This window comes from Lagenorhynchus albirostris, chromosome 17 (genome assembly GCF_949774975.1).
Source record: "Lagenorhynchus albirostris chromosome 17, mLagAlb1.1, whole genome shotgun sequence".
Taxonomy (NCBI): domain Eukaryota; kingdom Metazoa; phylum Chordata; class Mammalia; order Artiodactyla; family Delphinidae; genus Lagenorhynchus; species Lagenorhynchus albirostris.
In genome coordinates this window covers 3,183,183-3,206,381 of record NC_083111.1, presented here as the reverse complement: position 1 = coordinate 3,206,381, position 23,199 = coordinate 3,183,183, and the positions used below count along the sequence as shown (strand labels likewise).

Below are 23,199 nucleotides of genomic sequence, written 5' to 3'. Positions count from 1 at the left end.
GGGCCGGGAGATTAATGGTATTGAGAGTGTCTTCGTGGCTTGAAACAGTGTCTCCCTTCCTGAGTTGGCAGGTTTTTTAATTGGTCTAAGAGAGGGATGTTCATTTTTTTCAGTCCTGTTGGGCAAATCTGGCTTTTCCAGAGGGCTCTTGGATTTGTTTACATGATGCCTCATGATGATAAAGATGATGATGATGATGATGATGACTGGGTATATTGCAGTTTGTATTGAATACAGGCAATTGGCTGCTTAAGTGCTGACATAGTTCTGTTGGATTTAAGAAAATTCAATTTAATGTAGAAAGCTGATGCCTACGGTGGCTTACTCTAGAAGTTCAAATTTGGAATTAATTTTTTTAACCTGAAATTAAGGAGAGAGGTACTTGAGAAAATATTTTACACTGTTTCTTTATTTATGTATTCCTAGTAATTCTAAGTTGGAAGAGCCAAACACTTAATATAGGTGACTATTCATGTCTGGAAAACACAGCATCTTTTTTAGAAATGCCTCTTTCTTCAGCAATTTAAGGTGTATGCTGTTTTAAATGTGGGAAGGGATACACCCCACTGTCTGTATTTAAAGGTCTCACAAAATATTTCTTCTTTTTTGACAGTTCTGTTGAGTTGGAAGAATTGGCAAAACACCTGGACCATTAAGAAAATGGATTTTGTAATTAGCTTTAAGACTAGGCCAACCAACTAGTTTTCCTGCAAATCAGATTTTTAAAGTAACATATATCCCTTGGGTTAGTCTCTGTTTTTGACATAGGATCCCTTCCTTAAATGCCTTCTGTAGTTGCAGAGCAGTAAGGAGACCACATGATAATTGTATGGTATCTGTTTCAAAACTTTTTTTTTCCATTTTTATAAGTAAGTTGATATTAAACTTCTGGCAGTTTATTTTTACCTTTTTTTTTCCTTCTTAAAGGAAAATGTACCTTAACTTTTTTACAATCTGAAACATACACAGTAAAAATGTTATTCTTCTCAGTTAATACACAAATGGAAATTACATTTTTTCCTATATTGGCATGTACCTGCAAATATTAAAAGAGGAGAAGAGGTAATGTAATTATAAGTTTATCAAACATGGTGTGTATTCAGATAATACTTGACCAGCTTATCTAAATTGTACATAATATTTCAACTAGCATATGAAATTGATTTTAATTATTATATTCACAAGTCTGGGATAATTAGTTATTATTTTGCATTTGTAACTAACTGTGATCCTCATTTCTTGTAATTTCTTGTACATGTTTATTACTTGTTCGTAATAGATTTTACTTTTGGAAACATGACTTGACTTTGTTGAAATCAGTTTGGTTTGTTGTTTATTTACCTGTTTGACTTTGTAGTGTATTTTACTTTTGCAGAACATTGTTGTAGTCTAGTAGGCTTTTCCTAAATCCCAGCTCAGGCAAAGAATGAAAACTTTTGACCATTTTTTCGTTTTGTAGGAAGACATACTGGGAAGAAAACGTTAGCATTTTAGTATAGTGTTGTTCTTATAAACAGTTCATGACTTAACTTTGATTTGGAAATCTGTGCTGACCAAGGACTTTAAGGTTTATATAAATCATTAACGCTGTGACCTTTCCGTATGGAGACTAATGGAGCACATTTCTGTCCTGACTCTCTTTCTGTCACACAAGAATGAGGTTGTGGAACAGACTAATACGTGGGCTGTAACGCAGCTCATTTGCAGGAAGGACCTTACAGTTAAGTGTGTGCCATCTGTTTTGTTAGGAATAAGAAAAAATGATTTTCACACTTGGTCTAGCACATCTTAAGGCCACTGTTACAAAGTCCACATTTCATTGTGCTCCGTCTGCGCTCTCAAACCTCTATAGAGAGATCTGAGTACCTGCTTTGCACTCCCCTTCTCTCCCTCTTCTCCACTGCTTACTGGAGGTCAGTTTGATGTAATAGAGAAAACAACATCTAAAAGTCCATGTTCAGACCCCACATAGAGGAATTGGCCCACTGGTGCCATCCCACCTCTACTTCGTCAGGTCACAGAGTAACCTTTTATCATTTGAAAAATAACGTGCATTTTTGAAAGAATGAATTTAATAAGAATAAAATTAAAATAGTCCCACTTTTAAATTAAGTGATCCATTTTTAAATTTGTTACTTCAATAAAGTTTCTTGTTATTAATCATGTATCACATTTTGTTATTTTTATTTAGATATTGATGCTTGCTTTACTTTTTGTTTAAAAAGTTCTACTTTCCCAACTATTAAGGTGATTTTAAAGTCCAGTTTTAATTAAGTGATGGCTGCCTGGTTGTAAGTAGTAAGGGACTAGTATTGAGCAGTAGTACAGAGCACGTTTGTCTTCTTTCCTGGACCCCTGGTGAGGGATGCAGGCTGGTTCTGAGCAGAGCACGTGAGTGCATCCCTTGTGTGCACTTAACGTAATATGAGAGACCAAATAGTGAACCTTATATTGGAAAATGCCAGCCAGTTATAAAGTAACTGGAAGTGAATGTTCTCAAGGGTAATATTTGCTAGCGTCTATTTCCAGGACAGAGTCACTGTGTTAAATGAACACATACAGGAAGTCAGTTAGAAAGGTGTAGTGGCAGTTAGCGAAGCACTGTCCCAGGAAAGCAGAAAATGGCCACCTTGGTTTTCCTGCTCACCTGAGGGTGATGAGCGTTGGTATGAACATTGAGAAGCCATGGCGCGAGTTCTGAAATGCTTACATACACGCAGACGTCAAATCTGTGTATGCCTCACAGATGGAAGAATATTTGAAGTATTAACAAGACTAGACTTTGACAGTGATTGTCTACAGGTCAGAGTGAAATTCGGGGATTTGAGTTGAATTATCAAAATAAAAACTAGAGTTAAAGTGATGAGATTTAAGGAGTTTTCATCAACAGTTCCTCTTTCCTGCCCCCGGCGGGCCCCACCTCCACCCCATTTAGCTGGAGCAAATTAGCCGTTCGAGAATTGAATATCCCACTGGGAAAGGTAATGTGAATAGTCACTGACATAAAATCCACATATTTCTGTAAGCTTCAAAAATAAGCAGAGTGTCAATACCAACATTGAAGGTGCTATTACCTCACAGTGAGTAGGACAGAGTTACTGCCTGATGAGTTCCTAGGTAGTAATGGAAGAATTAAGCTGAAGGAAGCTGAAGTGAAATCAGTCCAGAGCAGTAGACAAGTGTGCTTGGAAGTCTCCCCATGTGGCTGTGCTGTGGCCAATAGCTGTAACTTAGGGAAGGTGGAGTCCATACGTTTTTATGGGAAACTTGTTCACTGCTGTATTTAGCCCCTAGAAGAATGGGTGTCACATAGGAGGTGCGTGTGAAGTAGTTTTTCTTGGTTGTGTTTGTGTTACATTTCTTGACTGTGTGGGAGCTGGGACCTGAAGACTTCCACAATTGAGGACCTGCGGGAGGAGGGTAGGTAAATAGTGTTGGCGATGTTTTAGACTCCAGCTCCAGAGGAAGAAGTAACAAGCTTGAGTCTCGGGAGGTTTCTTTTGGTACTGAAGTTCTGCAAAGTGATGCGACAGTTTTATTATTAATTAAAAAATGTTCGGATCGGACCTGTGTGCTCTGGTACTTGTTCATCCAGGTGGGGGATGGAAAATGAAAGCACAGGTGACTGCTTCCAATGACTTGTTCTGCTTCCTCTCCCCAGTGCTGTAAAAAGACAGCTAATTATGATTATTTTTTCTTTAATGGCCCTGACTGCAGAGAGGAACAACATTTCATGTGTGATGTGCCCTACAGTCCGGTTAAATTAGCCCAAGTGTTTTCATAATTGGAAAGCTTAGCTGCTTTGACATAAAGAGGCTTTTTCACTCTTATATGTAGTTTACAGTGTGTATCCAAGTTATTTTTGTAATAATGCCATTGGAAAGTATAGCTGATAATAAAAAGGCAAAATTGTGAGAATACTGGCAAGGGAGGGGCATAACTGTATCTTTCGATTTTTTGGCACTAGTTCCCAAACATCTTTTCTGATTCATTTAGGGGACACCTCGCCTCCATGTGACCTGGTAGGTCTGTCATTCAGTGTCCCACCCCACCCCATGCTCCTTCCCTGGGGTTACTTTATTAAAGATGGGAGAAGCAGTGTTTCTCCTGGACGAGCTAAGCCAGCAGGAGCTGCCCCTGGGGCTCCCTGTACCATTTTACCAACAGTGTGCAGAGACCCTCTGTGTGTGATGAGCCTGGGGGAGGCTGAAATGGGGAGAAGGTCTCGGTCCAGCCACGTGGGTGTTGGAACTACCCTGGACTTCTTGCTAATGAAAGCCAGTCAGTTTCCTTTGTATTTAAATTAGATTTAGATTTCTATAACAAGCAACGGAAAAAAGATGGTTTCATCCTAAATTGTTTTGGATGAATATTTAAGTAAATATATGATTCTAAATGAAAGTACTGATAGCAGAACATCAAAACCTATGGGAACACTACTAAGATTTCCAGTTAACTGCAGAAGCATTTTTGATCCAGAAGGAGCATTAAAGTCACAGGTCAGTATCAGGCTGATTTATCTCGGGATTGTTTCACTGATGGGTCCATCCCTGCCCCCTTAATAATTGCAGCCTTCATCTTTTTTTTTTTTTTTTTTTTTTGCGGTACGCGGGCCTCTCACTGTTGTGGCCTCTCCCGCTGCGGAGCACAGGCTCCGGACGCGCAGGCTCAGCGGCCATGGCTCACGGGCCCAGCCGCTCCACGGCATGTGGGATCTTCCCGGACCGGGGCATGAACCTGCATCCCCTGCATCGGCAGGCGGACTCTCAACCACTGCGCCACCAGGGAAGCCCCCTCTTTTTAAATTCATATTTAAAAACATATCCGTAAGATCAAATGCTCATTAATCCTCTCCCCATTAAAAACTTTAAAAATTGAGGTACACAGTTGACCCTTGAACAACACGGGTTTCAACTGCCTGGGTCCACTTATTTGTGGATTTTTTGATACGTACTGTGGTGCCATAGGACCCACGGTTGGTTAAGTCCACAGATGCAGAACCTAGGATACGAGGGCCAACTTTTTTAACCTGGTGGAGGGTTGGCTCCCCTAACCCCCCATGTAGTTCAAGGGTCAGCTGTAATCGACATATAACACTATTAGTTTTAGGTGTACAACATAATGATTTGACCTATGTGTATACTGCAAGGTGATTGTCACAATATATCCATCACCACATCTAGTTAACGATTTTTTTAATTAATTAACTTAATTTGGTTGTGCTGGGTCAGTTACAGCAGGCGGGCTCCTTAGTTGCGGCATGCGTGTGGGATCTAGTTCCCTGAGCAGGGATGGAACCCGGGGCCCCTGCATGGGGAGTGTGGAGTCCTAACCACTGCGCCACCAGCGAAGTCTAGTTTACAATTTTTTTCTTGTGATGAGAACTTTTAAGATATGCTCCCTTAGCAGCTTTCAAATATACAGTACAGTATTTTTTAAAATAGATCTATATTGGAGTATAATTGCTTCACAGTACTGTGTTAGTTTCTGTTGCACAACAAAGCGATACAGTATGTTATCTATAGTCAGCATACTTTTAATTTAAAAAACTTTTTGTGTTTTTTAAGTAGATAATTATTTTTTTATTCAGACTTCCCATTCTGAGGCTAATCAAGTTTTAACTGCTAGTTTTCTTATAGTTAATATTTTGATTATTTATTCGCCTTTCCAGAATGTTCCACTGGGACAGTTAATTCAAGTGGATGGATTATAATGTCAAGGCCACAATTTCATCCCCTGTGAGATTAAGTTGGCATTACTCAGGAAAAACCCTGTTTGATGACTGCTGTACTTTAGATGATTCAAAATTGAATTTTTTTGATTACACATGTCAGGAAAGCGTAATGGTTTAGCTCCAAATTTGGTAACAGGAAAAAAACAAACAAACCTGACTGACTTGTGTAAGACAGTATCATCTTTATATATGAAGAATGATTTTTTTAAGATGTTTATTTTGTCATGTTCAATGAGAAAAACTGGCCACCTGGGCCTTTGTGAGTTCTAAAAACAGAGAGGCCTGCTGGATGGCTGCTCAAATACCAGCCCGGGAGACTGGCTGGATTACCTTCATCTTCTATGTCAAAGTCGTGAACTAGAGAAAATGATCTCCCTGGCTCTGTAGTTTCTCTGTTACGTCGGCGTGTGTGTACATGCTCATACCGGGCTATCTAGTCCTCTTTTCCTTGGAAATGGGCCCTGCATAGCGGTTAAGAGCGTGGGCCTCTGGTCTGCTCAGGTTCAAACCCAGCTGCCGTGTACCAGCTGTGAGACTGACCAAGTACTTCACCCCTCTCCCTGCTCATCTGTAAAGATGAGCATCCTACCGTAGAGGGTTGTAAGGACTAAACGGTAATTTACAGCAATAAGACTTTGGAACAGTATCCAGTTCCACTGGTGAGAAGACTCTTTTGGGGAATGGCCATTATTAACGTTATAAATGGACACATTTTACATACCCTACAGTTTGCTGTTTTAGCTTAGAACACTCGCTGCCAGTGCATGGAGGTGTATGCCAGTCCCCTTCACCGTAGGGCAAGCAGTCTGCGGGTATATACCATTCCCTTGAAAACCTGTTCCCCTGTGGGTAGATTGTGATGTTTTGTCGGGTGGATTCAGCTAGTTGACATGTGCATGCAGAATGATGTTGCCAGATTGCTTTCCAAAAAGTCAAGACTAGTTCACCCACCTGCCAACAGCGCAGGAATGCCCATTTCCTGACACCTTGCTAATGCTGGATGTGAGCTATCCTTGTGACTTTCGCAAACCTAGGGGGAAACGGTAACCACTGTCATCTCGTTGTTCTGAGTTCACATGATTTATCATTTTGTGTATGTTGTGTTCATATTTTCTTGTTTTCTGGCCAGTTGATTTTTTCCATTAATGGTTTATATTGTGGTTTTCCTTTTCTGTCTACAGAGTTGTCTAATTTGTAGACACTCCTAATACATTCTGCATAGTAATCTTGAGTGTGTCTTATAGCGTAATATTTGTGTTTGCATTCTTTTATGTTTTTATGTTGTACAGAATTTAAATTTTTACATAATCCAATCTCAGTGTTTCTTTTATGGTTTCTAGATTTTACGTTTTGCTTAGATGCTTTCCATCTGAAGTTACAAAAATGTTGCCTACATTTTCTTCCAATATTCTTATAATATTCTTCTAGACCTTTAAACCATTTGGAATTTATATTTGTTTATATATACATTTTTTCCAAATGGAGTGCCATCCATCCCAACAAGATCAGCCTGTCAGATTTTACATAAAATTTTTTTAAACCTTGGAGTTGCATTGAAGTGGAGTCCAAAGAAGCTTCCAGTGTGGAAAGAAGTCAAGGGGGGTGGAATCTAAGAGCCGAGTCTAGGCAGCACCCACTCCAGGGGCTGCTGCGTCCCCAGAGGCACCCCCCGGCCCTCCCTGCGCCGGTATGGGGACGATGAGCTCCTCTAACTGTCCTTCGGGAGCGCTGACTTCTCTGTCCACCTGGCAGGGATGTGCGTTCAGCCCTGCTCAGGCTTTAACCCTCCCGCCAGTCCCTGTGTTGACAAACCCCCCGTCAATACTCCAGCCTAAAGCCTAGGCCCCCGGCTCCAGCTTCTCTTCCACATGTTTTGCATCTCCACTCACCTTCTACTTGACAGGCCGGAACTGGACCATTTGGGGTTTGCTCCAAGTATCAACGCCTTCCCTACACCTCCGCCCCCCACACACACTCTTGTTCTGTAGGTTGTAGCTCTGGTGTCATCTCCGCCCCCAAAGCTTCCAGTAGCCTCCAGGGCGTCGAGAGCTCAGCTGTTCTCTGGATCGGTACTCCCCACTGCTGTCGCCACTGTCGCACACGTCTGTCATCCTTACTTGGATGTAAGCAGCTGGAGGGCAGCATTGATGCCTTGATCCCAGTGACCTCCTCTTTGTCTAAAGAAGAAATGGGGCCCTAGAACATGGGAGTCAGAATTCAGATGCAAACTCTGATACAGAGGATGGATAAACAGCAGGGTCTTGGTGCACGGCACAGGGAATTCTGTTCAGTATCCTGGGATAAACCGTAATGGAAAAGAATAGGAAAAAGAATCTATATACGTGTAAGTGAATCACTTTGCTGTACAGCAGAGATTAACCCAACATTGTAAATCAACTCTACTTCAATAAAATTAGAAAAAACCCAGAAGTACATGAGGCGTTGACGCCTTGAAAAGGAGGAAAGAGCACCTTCTCTGGGATTGGGCTGTGAAGGTGGGCATAGACCTTGATCCACGCGGATTTATAGGTCATGTGAGAAGGTGCAGGGTTAGCACGAGTTTCACAGTAAAGGGGGAGGTGAGATGTTTTGCTGAGAAAGAGGATGAGGGCTTAGGGTTGAAGAGCATATGAAGGAATCATCAGGCTGAAGGGCCAGGGAGGGAGGTGACCAGGAGGAGGGCCATTCCATTAGGGCCTCGCGTAAATCACGTTCCAACCCACTACTCAAACTCCTCCGGGTTCTGGATGCCTTTCTTTCATCCTAGTGATGGGTTTCTTCGGGATGGTTTAGGCCTACAAACCGGTATTTTTACTGTGAGCTATGAAGTTATCCTATTCACCTGTGATAAAAATAGTGGGATCGAAAAAGAAAATCCTAGTCTGGGGGCTAGAAGAGAATCTTGCGTGTGTCCCCACTTACTTAATCTTATATTTCCCAAATAGTGACATGTGAAAAAAAGATTGAGATAAAACTCTTGTGCTTTATTTTTTTAGAGTGAAAATGCCCATATTTCTTTCAATAGTAAAAATGGAGATATGCTTATTTGAACGCTTTGTGATGAACACCACCTACGTGAAAATTCATTCTTCAGGTTGGCAGATTCTGGTAATAAAGGTAACTTTTCAACAAGAGCATTTTCTAGGCAGTACTTCTCTTATCAAACATTTGAGGCTGATCCACTTCAGAGCCCAGGGCTTTACATTAACCATGTAAGATACACACGCACATAATATGCATCTACATACATGTATCCTAAGATAAAGTAGAATACCAGTTTTACAGGTAGCGGTCACATCTTTATAAAATGGGAATTTGGGTCCTGTTCCCATGGATGTACACGCTGCAGGCAGTGTGGTGTCTTCTTGTGTATCCTTTGTCACTGAGAAAGTGCTACTGTCATTGTAAGTGTAAATATACTACCTTTCTACACAGCCATACCCCATTTTTCCCAAAAGTATCACAAAAGGTGGCCGCAATTTACTTGGTGAATATACAGCCTTCTGCAGAAGGAAGAGTCTGTTATTAAAATAACCCGAGTATGACCCAGCAGAAGACACTACTGCCTCTAAATTCCCTGTCCTACACAGAGTCCACGAGTTCTTTGTTTTATTAATAATAAATATTTTGAACATCCTAGGCTTCCACTGCTTTCTCAGATAAGGAGCGAAGCAGGTCTTTGTAGAGAGCAGAGTTCATGAACCGGGGGTACGAGTCCCTGTGCATCAAGGTGTAGATCTGCAGCTGGGCGTCATCGAAGATGTGAGGGGACGGCTCGGCCATGCTTCTGTTGATGGTCTCCCTCACGCGGGAGTCCAGGCTGACCTGCCGGCGGGGACACACGGGGCTGTGTCAGACAAGGGCCTCTTTGGACATACACCCCAACTCCCATACCTTGTTTGTTTTTTTAAAAATCCCAGACCCAACAAGGTCATCCCCAAACCTAAGCTGTTGAAAGAGGAGCTGAACACAATGAACAGTGGTCCCAAACTTCAGAGGCATCAGAAGCCCCTGGAAGGCTCGTTAGAAAAGAGTGAGGGGGGCCCCCCCCAGAGCTTCTGACCCAGTGGATCTGGGGGCGGCTGACAGTTTGTATTTCTCATGAGTTCTCTCGGTGATGCCGGTGGGGATCGCACTGCTTTAGAAAACCACAGCGCTGCTCTACTTCTTTAAAGTGAGGGGACTGTGGCCGCAAGGAAGAAAGGTAGCGCACATTGACTTACCCCTGGCGAATTGCCTAAGAACACTAGGACTAAAACCTGGAGCTCCAGGCTGGGGACAGGCAGAAGTGACCCGAAGCACCGTGGAAGGGTCAGTGCCACGGGCTTGGGCTTAACTCCCGGCTCTGTCGCTGTTTGGCTGTGGGACCTCAGGCAAAGTGAACTGTGTCCTGAAGAACTGCTCCCTAGGGACCTACCCGGCGGTCCAGTGGTTAAGACTCCGAGCTCCCAGCGCAGGGGGCGTGGGTTCGAGCCTTGGTCGGGGAACTAAGATCCCGCATGCCGCGGGGTGCGGCAAAAAACCCCAAACAACCTGCTCCATAAAGTAGGGGTGACGAAGGTGGTAGCTGGTCAGGGCTTAATGAGAATGAATTCAAAGTATGGGGAGTCCACGACGTCCCGGGAGATGCTGCCTCCTTGCACTCCGATGTCTGCTCGTCCTGGACGAAGCGCATCCCAGACCAGAGCGGCCCGCAGGAGCCAGACAGCCGAGAACAGGACAGCAGGGGCTCACACGCCTTCCCTGCCGCGTGAGGAACCTCGGCTGGACCGTCTCTGCACCAGGGGGGCCGGATAGATACGCAATGCATGTGCTGTTGTTTAATATAAAACTGAAAGTGTGCTTATCCAAGTCACTGAGCATGGGCTTCAGTGATCTGTCTTTCCAGATGCATCTACCCACCTCCTCCTGGGAAGGCTGGGGGCGCTTATCCCCCGCAAGTCAGGGTCCTGCTCACCCTCTTCCTCCCTTTGGCTCTGTAATGGGCACAAAGCCCTGCTGACGCCGCCTCTTTGACGCGGCTCGAATCCGGCCACCTCCCCCCGCCTCTGCCGTGACCCTCGTGGAGGTCAGCCACCACCTCGACGGCATTTGGTCACCAGCCTCCTGACTGGCCTTGGGCCGGCAGTCCAGGGCCTCCGCACCACCCCCGGACCCAGCACTCGGCTTCGGACCTTGTGCTGGTGTCGGTGGGCTCAGGATCAAGCGCAGAGCTTGCAAGTTCCACGTTTAAACTTAGGAGGCCCTTTATGACCTGCTCCCACTGGCTCCCCGGCTCCGCCTCACTATTCCACTCAAGAATTCAAGGAACTTGGCATTCGCCTGGGATTTAAAGGAAGAAGGAGCGAGAACTAGCTTGTCTTTGTTCTAGGAGGCTGTCTAGGGGAACTGTCTAGAATGGCCCGACTACGTGTACTTCTCTGTCAGGTCTTGGTTTCCACGTCGCTCCCCGGTCCTGGGAAGCCTCCCAGCCACCCTGAGCTGATCCCCACGGCTGCCCTCACCACCAGGCCATGCCCTCCTAGAAGCTTCCGGAGTGTGAGGGCCCAGGTCTTAGGAGCTCAGCTCCTGCCAGAGGGGGGACTCGACACTCATTGTGGGCTGAGAGGAGAAAGCCTCCTGCTTGCTTTTGTTAGAAAATTCCTTTGCACAGCAAAGGAAACCATAAAAAAGACCAAAAGACAACCCTCAGAATGGGAGAAAATATTTGCAAATGAAGTAACTGACAAAGGATTAATCTCCAAAATTTACAAGCAGCTCATGCAGCTCAATAACAAAAAAACAAACTACCCAATCCAAAAATGGGCAGATGACCTAAATAGACATTTCTCCAAAGAAGATACACAGATTGCCAACAAACACATGAAATGATGCTCAACATCACTAATCATTAGAGAAATGCAAATCAAAACTACAATGAGGTATCACCTCACACCAGTCAGAATGGCCATCATCAAAAAATCTACAAACAATAAATGCTGGAGAGGGGGTGGAGAAAAGGGAACCCTCTTGCACTGTTGGTGGGAATGTGAATTGGTACAGCCACTGTGGAGAACAGTATGGAGGTTCCTTAAAAAAACTACAAATAGAACTACCATATGACCCAGCAATCCCACTACTGGGCATATACCCTGAGAAAACCATAATTCAAAGAGTCACGTACCAAAATGTTCATTGCAGCTCTATTTACAATAGCCAGGAGATGGAAACAACCTAAGTGTCCATCATCGGATGAATGGATAAAGAAGATGTGGCACATACATACAATGGAATATTACTTGGCCACAAAAAGAAACAAAACTGAGCTATTTGTAATGACGTGGATGGAGCTAGAGTCTGTCATACAGAGTGAAGTGAGACAGAAAGAGAAAGACAAATACCGTATGCTAACACATATATATGGAATTTAAGGGAAAAAAATGTCATGAAGAACCTAGGGGTAAGACAGGAATAAAGACACAGACCTACGAGAGAATGGACTTGAGGACACGGGGAGGGGGAAGGGTAAGCTGTGACAAAGCGAGAGAGTGGCATGGACATATATACACTACCAAACGTAAAATAGATAGGTATTGGGAAGCAGCCGCATAGCACAGGGAGATCAGCTCGGTGCTTTGTGACCACCTAGAGGGAGGGGATAGGGAGGGAAGAGATATGGGAACAGATGTATATGTATAACTGATTCACTTTGTTATAAAGCAGAGACTAGCACACCATTGTAAAGCAATTATACTCCAATAAAGATGTAAAAAAAAAAAAAACCAAAACACTAGTGCTTAGGAAATCTAATGGAGGCAGAAGCAGTAAAGGGTACTTTTATGGGAATAACATCACAGTTTTCTGTAGAACACATAGATTTTGACTGGTTAGAAAGTCAAGGAGGAATGCTTTTGTTCTGAAGATATAAACCCTCTTCTAAATTGAGCTGTTATTGGAAGTTAGAAATTTTTTGTTGCTGTTGTATTGCTTTGTGTTTTCATGATTATTCTGCTTGCATCTCCCTCGTTAAACCTTTGATTTGGGGAAGAGTGCCATTACTGGAAATGAGTTTACAGAATTATTCTCAAAAACAGAAGGAAATGGTTCTCACCTAAATATTAAGAAATAATCTCTATAGTGGTGTACTAACAGAATTATGATTCAGGGATAATAATTCTATGAAATGTAATTAAACACACAATATATATATTTTTCTTTTAAATTTCCATTGTTAATTTTTAAAAGTACAATTATAATTCAAGTTCTTTGTAACAAGTGAAATTTAAAAAATTTAAAGTAAAAGAAAAAAAAAGAAAATTAGACTAAGCGTGGGACTTCCTGGGCGGTCCAATGGTTAAGACTTCTCCTTCCAAAGCAGGGGGTGCGGGTTCGATCCCTGCTCGGGGAGGTAAGATCCCACATGCTTGTGGCCAAAAAAAAACAAAACATAAAACAGAAGCAGTATTGTAACAAATTCAATAAAGACTTTAAAAATGGTCCACATCAAAAAAAAAGTCTTTAAAAAAAAAAGAAAGAAAATTAGACTAAGGTTTACTGCAGAAAACATCAAAAAATATTCTAGGAGACTTCCCTGGTGGTGCAGTGGTTAAGAATCCACCTGCCAATGCAGGGGACATGGGTTCGAGCCCTGGTCCGGGAAGATCCCACATGCCGCGGAGCAACTAAGCCCGTGCGCTACAACTACTGAGCCTGCGCTCTAGAGCCCACGAGCCACAACTACTGAGCCTGAACGCCTAGAGCCCATGCTCCTCAACAAGAGAAACCACCGCAATGAGAAGCCCGCACACCGCAATGAAGAGTAGCCCCCCACTCACCACAACTAGAGAAAGCCTGCGCGCAGCAACAAAGACCCAATGCAGCCAAAAATAAATAAATAAATACATTCTAGTTCACAAACAGTTAAGGCACAAATGGAACTGTTTCATTCTCTTCAACCTCCATCTGAAGACTGTCCCTCAAGTGCTGGTGGGGACAGGGTCTGCTTAGGACGGGAAATGGACACAGGGTTGCTGAGGGTTGTCACCTGGGGTGAGCCCGCTCTGCCCGGCGTGGGCAGGACTTCACATTGTCCCCTTGTCACTCTTCCCAAATGTTCAGGCAAGTGTGGACCTCCCCTTCCTACACAGGAGGGAACCGAGGTACAGAGGGGCTCAGAAACACACCCGAGGTCATGCAGCTATTAAATGAGAGAACTGGGGCTCAAACCCCAGTGCATCTGACCCCAAGGTCTACGCTCTTAAACTTTTCAAGCTTTTACATTTCAAGTAATAGATGCTTATATTTGGGAGGAAAGGGTCATCTTTTTATATCATCTTTGCTTTACAAATTTGCCAAGTTTTCTGGTTGTATAATGCTTTGAAAGACAGTGATGAAAAACCTTGCCTTAAAAAATAAAAAGGAAAGTCATGACAAAATAAAAATATGTCGAAGCCATACATTAAAGGACAAAAATTCTCTTGCTTTTTGTTAACCCCAAATTGAAAGAACTTTCTGAACTTCGTATCTGTACATCTGTCAATGGAGTATCTCCAACTTACTGCAAACTTAAGGAAGCGATATTGAGTCCCACTGTCTTTCTCCCAAGCATGGTCCCCACCCTGTCTGCCTAAACCAGACGTGCAGTCATTCCAGACTCAGATCAAAGCCATCCTCTCTGGCTTCTCTTCAGCTGGCCTGGTTGGACCATCGTCATGTCTGGGTTGGAATTCGTCCTCTAAGTGGCCTCTGCCTCTGGTCTTCTTTTCATAATCTATCATGCGGTCTTCAAAAATCCAAGTTTGGTGATATTACCAGGTTAAAATCCAAGCTCTTCCCGGATAAACCTCAGCTCAGCCTGGTCCGCAAACCTCTCCGTGCTCTCGGACAATCCTCTTTTCCTAAACGTTCCTCCTGCTGTTGGCCACCGGCCCCAATTGTTTGGTAAGCACTGTACCCTTCAGCCACCAAACTTCTGACGCTTTCACTGTTCCTGTGACCCCATGCTCTTATCCCTGGCCCATCTAGTCCTGTCCCGTGGGATGCCTTCAGCCCACTGCGTTTCTGGTAATTTCCTCCTCATTATCCTTGGCCCATCATGGCCTCTCCAGGTACCTCTTCCTCATGCCCCCCGCCCCCCAGTGATGGCTCGTCCCCCAGCCTGTCACGACCCCAAGACGTCGCACCCGGGGCTCCATGTCTGCTGCCCCCTTGTCTGTGAGCTCCCTGACAGGAGAGGTCCTGTTTTATTAGCTTTACATTCTGAGCGGCACATGTGGGATTTTACCATCGGAGCTACAAGGCACTTAGGTTTGAGGCCAACGTAACCTCCTAGATTTTAGATTTGGAAGAATGAAAACTGAGAGATGGAAACCTGATGATTTCACTCCTCTGATCATTTCTCTGATGTCACAAAGGGCCACTCTGGGGTGAACCTCTGCAGCATCAGCATCATATAAGTGATGCTCTTTCCATCTAAAGTCAGGATACCTGTAAATGAGACTTTGTTCAGATTAAAAGGATAATTTTATTTAAAGGAATGCTTATAGGCTGTCATTTAAAAACAGCGTTTACAGCAAAATGCATAGACGCCTACTTCTAGAGAACTGGATGAAAGTTATAGATACTTTTCCCAGGAAAATGCACACAATCTTTGACTGATTTCGGGGGGCACTTGGCCCCCATTGGTGGGACCACCCTTCAAGGCGTTTGAACACCATGATTGGTGGAAGCAGCCCTGACCAGGCCGGGTGACCAGACACTGAAGGGGTTCCTTTCACCCGCGGCTTCCTGGGGGACGTTTCTGGTGGGTACGTACCTCTTTAGGAGAAAGAATAGAAACGTAGTCTTCATATATTATTCGTGCTTTCTCTTCAATCGTGGTTTTATTAGCTTCTTTTTTCAGTTCCTCACACGCCATCCAGAAGAGCATGTTTTCCTCACTGAACTCTGTTCGGAGAAACTCCCGGAACGCGTTCCTTCCCGCAGGCGTGAGCATGAGTTTGTCGAAGGACTGGGCCCAGGCGCTGGCCTCCTCCAGGCTGGGACCCGGGCTGGGCGGGGGCGGGGGGGGGGGAGGCGGGAGAAAGGGGCGAAGGGAGCAGAGGTATTGGTGGCTGATGTGAATTGCATCCCGAGAAACGTGTCTTTTTCGCTCTGAGAATGAAAATGTGCCCTTAGGCCCTTTTAGGCAGAGAAAGGGCTGTTCTCATTTCCTCGCGCCTTCGGCAGAAACACGTGTGGCACTCTCCAACTGTCTAGCTGGACGGCACCACTGCTGCCAAAGGGCTTGCAAACCAAACTGCTGGAATAACTGCTAAGAACAAGCCCGTACATCTAGGCACATCCTGGCAAAGGTTTTAAATTATAAAAGTAAAACAAAAAATTCTTAACAACCATCTGACCACAAACTCCCCAGGTGGCTGTGATAAACCCAAGTCAGACCTGACCACCTGGCTGCCAGGACAGTCATGGGGCAGTGTCTGCCCAGGGTTCTAAAAGATTCAAAAGAGAGTGTTAAAGAGAAAAGGAAAGAAGATAAGTTTGTCCAGTAACTGCAAGTGATGAACAGCGATGACGAACTGGGCACTTACGGATTCACCTTTTAGCTGGAGACCTAGGCCATCCGCGCAGTGCACTCACCTGGGTGCTAGGTCCACACACTGCCCTCTGGACGCCCCCCTCCATCCCCGATGGAGCTGCTCTTCTTGATTTGGGGCTTACCCTGTTTTAGTTTATTTTTACTTACATTTTCATTATATTGAGGCCAGAAAACACAATCTGTTTAACAATGATCCTTATTAATTTCTTTTCCCTTACCCTTTTTCTTTTCATAGTTTTTATGTATGGATATATCCCTGAAGAATATATTCTTTAGTTTTTTTTTTTAAGACTCTGCTTTTATTTTTATTTTATTATTTATTCATTTATTTACTTATTTATTTATTGGTCGAGCCTCGAGGCTTGTGGGATCTTAGCTCCCTGACCAGGGATTGAACCCATGCCCCCTGCAATGGAAGCGCAGAGTCCTAACCACTGGACTGCCAGGGAATTTCCCTTCCTGGACAATTCTGATAGTTGAATTCAGCCTACTCATTTTTGTGATTCCATGTTTAATTGGTTTAAACATTTCAGAGACCATTACTTTATATGATTGCAGATAATTCTAACATCTGAAGTCTTTTGGCCTCTAAATCCAAGTGTTGTTTCTACTGACTCTCATTTGTGGTAGGTTGTGTCCTTCTAGTTTTGTAAATTTTGGTTGGTCTTAATCTTTGGGAAACTGAGAGTCACATTTGATGGTATTCCCTTTCCTCCAGAGAGGATGTGTGTGTGCTTCCTACTGACTGGGGACCACTTCTGCTCCTTTCGTGGACCGGGGCTGAATCGTGGAATCCTGGCTTTAAGCTCCTTGCCCTACCCCCTCTGCACTGGCTCTGAGAGAAAACCCTTCTGTCCTTAGTGCTTAGCAGTCACTGCTCAGGGCTTTGCTTACTTTTTATTTGGTTTTGCTTTTCAGGTGCTTTGTCCTTTTCCTTACTTTCTTTGAGCCCAGTGTTGCAAAAACTTTTAGACTTATGCAAAATCTGTTCTTCTGTCTTGGGAAGGCCCCAGATGATCTAATCTGCCACACAGCTGAAGACCAGAAAAAATGGGTCATAGAAAGCGAGTAGTCAGCTGAGCCAGCAGTGAGACACAGACAGATAAACAGTCATTTCAAGTTTAGTTTCAAAGTTAGATTCAGTGTGTATAGATGAATCCTATGTAAGTACAACTGTGTGGAAATGCATAGATAGTTCCTTTGAGGATACGTAAAAAAACTGTTGATGGTTTATATTTGGAGATTGGGACAAGGTCTGGAGTAAGAGGACAACTGAGCTTTTATTGTAAAACTTTTGTATTGTCTGATTTCTGTTTTTTATAACAGGTGTTTAAGCTTTTCATCACGAAAAGAGTATTCTGTATGAAAACGTAAATCTCTATCATAACCAGTAAAATTAGTTTTGAAAGAAATATATATATATATATACATGTTTTTTGGCTATGTGGCTTGTGGGATCTCAGTTACCCCACCAGGGATTGAACCCGGGCCACAGCAGTGAAAGCCCAGAATCCTAACCACTGAACCACCAGGGAACTCCCTGAAAGAAATATTTTAAAAGATGCTTAAAAGACAATTTAAAAATAGTAACTTAAAGCAATCTACATAAAAATACCAGATTCTTTTTAGATAGGTTAATTAAATTGGCAAGGCTTAGTAAAGAATGCTAAATTAAAAAAAAAAGAATGCTATGTTATGTTCCTTAAGTATGGGGATTCAAAATATATCTTCTTACTCCTTTTAATTTAAGAAATACATATAAAAGAATGACTGAAAAACTTAAGGGTAATCAGTAGTACCCTTTAAAAAGAGAGAGAGAGAGAGAGAGAAAACATGTCTTTTCCATAGTACCAAAGAACCTAGAAGCAAAGAAAGCACAGTTCATACAGTAAAAAAAAAAAAAAAAAAGGAAATAATTAGGGTGTATTGTAAGTAGATAGTCAACAAACATTCTAGAAGATTAAACATATCCGTAATCATCAAGACAACTGACCCAATGTAATTGGATTTTAATTCCCAGTTGAGTGACAGAGACTCAAACTGGGCAAAAATCCAACATAATGCTATTTTCGGGAAGCATACAAAATACTACCCAAAATTACAAATAGACAGGCAAAGATACGTGAGGGAAATGCAGATGAATACGATTAATATCTAAATAGAAATGGAAGCAAAAGGCATCAAATTGGATAAACAGTCATTTTATATTATTGGATATGATTGAGAACAAATAATGGCCGATATACATGGAATCGTTCCCTCTTGCCTGGCTCTGTTCTCAGTGCTTTACTGGTTACTCAGTGCTCACGACAACCCTTCTTTGGCTGAGTCACAATACACTGTTATTATCCCCATTTTACACACAGGGAGACTGAGGCAGAATGTGGCTGCTAAGTGCCCAAGGTCATACAGGCAGGATGGACAGAGCCAGAACCAGATGAGGGCTTTCTGGTTCCAGACAGTACTCAAAGCCTCAAGCCTCAGTGCAGAATACAGTATACTGAACTAATACATAAGAGAAAAGCTGTTTTTAACAGACTCATGAATTGTGGAAGATTTTAATATGCATCCTAGACTCTGAAATATCTGGGTAAAAATAAATAAAATAAAGAATGAAGAAAAATATTTGAAGTAAACTTTTAGGTTACTTGTTTTTTTCCCCCCTCAAAAATAAATAATTTAAGACAAGACCTATTTGAACAATGCTTTTAGGATATTTGTCTATTGCCTGCAGTTATATTGGCATAACACAAAGAAAAGGAATAAGAATAGGTAAGTGGAAGTAAATCCATAGATAATACAGGAAGGAAAAAAGACAATTTTAAAATTTGGCATTATGGAAAGTAATTTGTGTGTTTTTCCAACTTTTTTCTCAAAACACTTAAAAAATCATACATTTACTGAAGTATATTTATAGTTAAGAAAAAAAATGGACCTTTAAAATTTTCCTGAAACCCTGACTTGTGTATTTCATTATGTTCTTTTATTTAAAAAAGTAAATCACATAAAAATAAAATGACATCATAAGTTTTGCCAAGAAGCATCAATTTCTATTTGTGATTAACAGGCATTAGATTAACAGTGGAACTGATTTTTCTCCCTGTCACACAATGAATTAAAAGGAATTCTGCAGGGACTTCCCTGGTGGTCCAGTGGTTAAGACTCTGAGCTCCCGGTGCAGGGGGGGCCTGGGTTCAATCCCTGGTTGGGGAACTAAGATCTTGCATGCCTCACGGCATGGCCACTAAATAAATAAATAAATAAATAACTTTTTTTAAAAAAAGAATGCTGCAGTGAAAATGTGATGCAACATTATGATTTGATATTATTAAATTGCAGTTAGAGAAACTGTGTGTTCTATTGAAACAAAAATACACACAAAAAAATCTGGTTGAGAATCTACGAGAGGATGGACGTTCACTAAACTTATTTTGATCATCATTTCATGCCGTATACAAGTCAAATCATTATGCTGTTCTCCTTAGGCTTACACGGTGCTGAATGTCGATTATATCTCAATAAAACTGGAAGGAAAAAATAATAAGGTTGGCATTTCTGTCGATTTAGTGAGCTAAACACTATGAAATTTTACCTTTCTTCACAGATGGGAAGGTCCTCTGTTCTGAGTTCATAGGAAGCACTCCTGAGTCTCTGTTCCTCTTGGTTTCTAACAGTGAGACTGCAAGAAATAAGACAAACACGTGTTAGTTGAGATCATTCTGTATCAAGGAAAGATTTTTTACAAATATTTCAGAGAACTCCAGCTTACCAAGTTGAATTAATTTCTTTTCTTGATAAAAGTGACAATTCTTTGTTTTCTTAAGAAAACCAAAAGTATGACAATAAACTATTAGCAAAATTAATTCTATTTATAATACTATGGTCTACACTCATTGAGAGAGTTTACATTTAGAATAATATTTCTTTTCATAAAACATGTCCATTAGAAAGTAGTAAAAAGATCAGATTTTCAGGAATGTTTTTGGTTTTCATTTTGTTTCCTGAACTTTGAAAAAAGGTATACATTCTCCAGACTTTGTTTCCCAGTGAAAATGGAGATTTTATGTATTTACAGGCACACATATGAAAGTATGAAAGAAAGCCAGGAAAGTGTACAATCAAAATCTCTATTGTATCTTTCAAGGGAGTTTGTTTCCTTATACACGTTTTGTACCTTCACTTGTAAATTTATTCCAGGTATTTCTGTTGTTAATAGTAAATGGAATTTTCACTTCCATCTCATCTTCTAACTTTATTGTTTGTACCTTTGAAGGTAATTTGTTAATAGCTTTACTGAACCATCATTTTTACATCATAAAGTTGCCTCTTTAAAGTGTACAACTCAGTGTTTTTTAGCATAATCACAAGGTTGTATGACCCTCACTATCTAATTTCACAACATTTTCATTACCCCGAAAGGAAGCCCCAGACCTGTTGGCGGCCACTGCTCATAACACACTACCTCTGACCTACACCAGCCCTCAACATACACTAATCTGCTTCCTGTCTCTAGACATATGTGTATTCTTTTTCATTGAATAAAAGATTCTTTAAATTCTACAGTGCTTTACAATTTTCAGAAGTTTCACACACATGATTTCATACAATCCCATAGTAGCCCTTTTCTCCGCCACCCCTCTATGGCCGCTTCCCCTTCCCTCTCCCCAGTGGTAACCACTAGTTTGTTCTCTAAGACAAGTCTATTCTGGATCACACCATATGTGGTCCTTGGTGGCTGGCTTCTTTCACTTGGCATACTGGTTTAAGGTTCATTCATGTTGTAGCATGTTTCACTACGTTATTCCTTTTTGTGCCTGAATAACATTCCATTGCCTGTGTATATCACAATTTGTTATCCATTCATCAGCTGATGAACAGTTAGGTTGTTTGCACGTCGGGGCTATTTGTAAATAATTCCACTATGAACAGTCATGTACAAGATTTTGTGTGGCTGTCTGTTTTTATTTCTCTTGTGTAGACACCCAGGAGTGGAAATGCTGTCATGTCGTAACTCTATTGTTAACATTTTGAGGAAGGCCCAAACTGTTCTCCAAAGCAGCTGCACCATCTCACACGCCCACCAGCAACGTTGGAGGGAGCCAATTCCTCCACACCCTTGCCAACACTTACTGTTGTCTGTCTTTCTTATTCTAGCCATTTAGGTGGTTATGAAGTGGTATCACATTGTGCTTTTGATTTGCATTTTGCTAATGACTCATGACATCTGAGCATCTTTACAAGTATTTATCATCTAGTTGTACATCTTCTTTGGAGACATATCTATTCAGATCCTTCACCCATTTTTAAATTGGTTTGTCTTTTTATTTTTGAATTGTAAGAGTTCTTTACATTCTGAAAGCTATTATTTTTTGTTAATTTGATTTCTCTCTTTTGTGTTTGTGTCAGCTTAGCAACAATTCCCCTGGCATTCTCAAGGGAATTCTCTTATCATCAGCAAACAGGGAGCTTTTCCTCTTCTTTCCCAATTCTTAGGCCTCCAGTTGTTTTTTCTTGTCTGATCCCTAAAGCACAGTGTTGAATAGTAGGGAAGATCCTGGACAGCCTTGCCTTGTTCTTTTTTTAAAAAATTAATTTATTTTTGGCTGCATTGGGTCTTCGTTGCTGTGCCTGGGCTTTCTCTAGTTGCAGCGAGCGGGGGCTACTCTTCGTTGCAGTGCGTGGGCTTCTCATTGCGGTGGCTTCTCTTGTTGCGGAGCACGGGCTCTAGGCGCGCAGGCTTCAGTAGTTGTGGCACGCGGGCTCGGTAGTTGTGGCTCATGGGCTCTAGAGCGCAGGCTCAGTAGTTGGGGCACATGGGTTTAGTTGCTCTGCGGCATGTGGGATTTTCCTGGACCAGGGCTCAATCCCATGTCCCCTGACTTGGCAGGTGGATTTTTAACCACTGCGCCACCAGGGAAGTGCCCCTTGCCTTGTTCTTGATTTTAGCAGGAATGCTTTTAGTTTCCCATTAATATCAAAATGGATTTTTATCATTGATTAGTTATTATTTATCATTATTAGTTATGATTTATCATTATTAGTTATTATTATTGCCTCTGTACTGTCTTTTCTATTCTTTTATTATGCCTTTCCTTAACATTCTTTGCACCATTTTATAAAAGTCTTTTATTCTATTTTCAGGCATTTATGAATTTTCAGTAATTGTGTGTTTGTGTGTAGTTCTATTTTTCTTTAAGTGCAGTCATTAGACATTGCAGGAACTCCTTTTTCTTGTTGCTTTCATGACGCCAGGGCTAAAGTTTCAGTAAATGATGGTTTCTTAAAACAAAAACAAAAACGAATTTGAAAGGCATCTGGGTGGTACTCTCTCTGCAGGAGTGTTAATACTGCCCGACGTCATAGACTTCTTTCATAAGAGAAAATAGTACTACACAGTGGGTATGAAAAAGCAAAGAGGAAAAGGAAGGATGAATTTGACACAAGATTCTTAAAAGAACTGTAAGTTGTATTATGAATAAATAATGCAAGAGGTACTTAAGCTTTGGCATTTTTTCCAGGTCTCATTTTTTTAAAAGTAGGAATATTTCTTAGGAGACAATGTGTTCTTGAAAAACAGTAATATATTTTGTGTCGACTTTTTGAACCTGAATTTATTTTTATTGTTAAAGTAGAATAAGAAAATGTTGATAGAAGCCAAAATAGTTGCTCACCACTTTGAAGAAATATTCAATAAAAGAAGACCCCTGCTTAGGTCTCTTTCGGTAAAGTTTAGAGTTGTTATAAAGAGGAAAAAATTCTTCAGTCTTCTAGAAAGGAAAACAAAAAGTTTATTTTCAAGAGATCAAGACTCTGCATGGCTCCTTTTATAAAATGAAACGGCTGAAGGCCAGAAAGCAGGATTCTGAGAAAGATAATACAAGGGCTTAGA

General features: G+C 41.9%; 2 protein-coding genes across 3 annotated transcripts in view; one reads left to right on the top strand and one right to left on the bottom strand.

Annotated features, from left to right (window-relative positions):
- The window catches only part of TCEA1 (transcription elongation factor A1), a 33,099-nt gene extending 30,935 nt beyond the window's left edge, over positions 1-2,164 (top strand). Inside the window, exon 10 of the mRNA XM_060127992.1 lies at positions 614-2,164. Coding sequence (XP_059983975.1) covers positions 614-622 — 9 coding nt within the window. The 3' untranslated portion in view covers positions 623-2,164. The remainder of the gene's footprint in view (positions 1-613) is intronic.
- A 6,554-nt stretch (positions 2,165-8,718) lies between these two features.
- RGS20 (regulator of G protein signaling 20) overlaps positions 8,719-23,199 on the bottom strand; it is a 47,076-nt gene continuing 32,595 nt past the window's right edge. For both annotated transcript variants that reach the window (XM_060127839.1, XM_060127838.1), the window contains exons 3-5: positions 19,903-19,989; positions 15,528-15,762; positions 8,719-9,559 (exon numbers count right to left, since the gene is read on the bottom strand). In XM_060127839.1, coding sequence (XP_059983822.1) covers positions 9,371-9,559; positions 15,528-15,762; positions 19,903-19,989 — 511 coding nt within the window. In that variant the 3' untranslated portion in view covers positions 8,719-9,370. The remainder of the gene's footprint in view (positions 9,560-15,527; positions 15,763-19,902; positions 19,990-23,199) is intronic.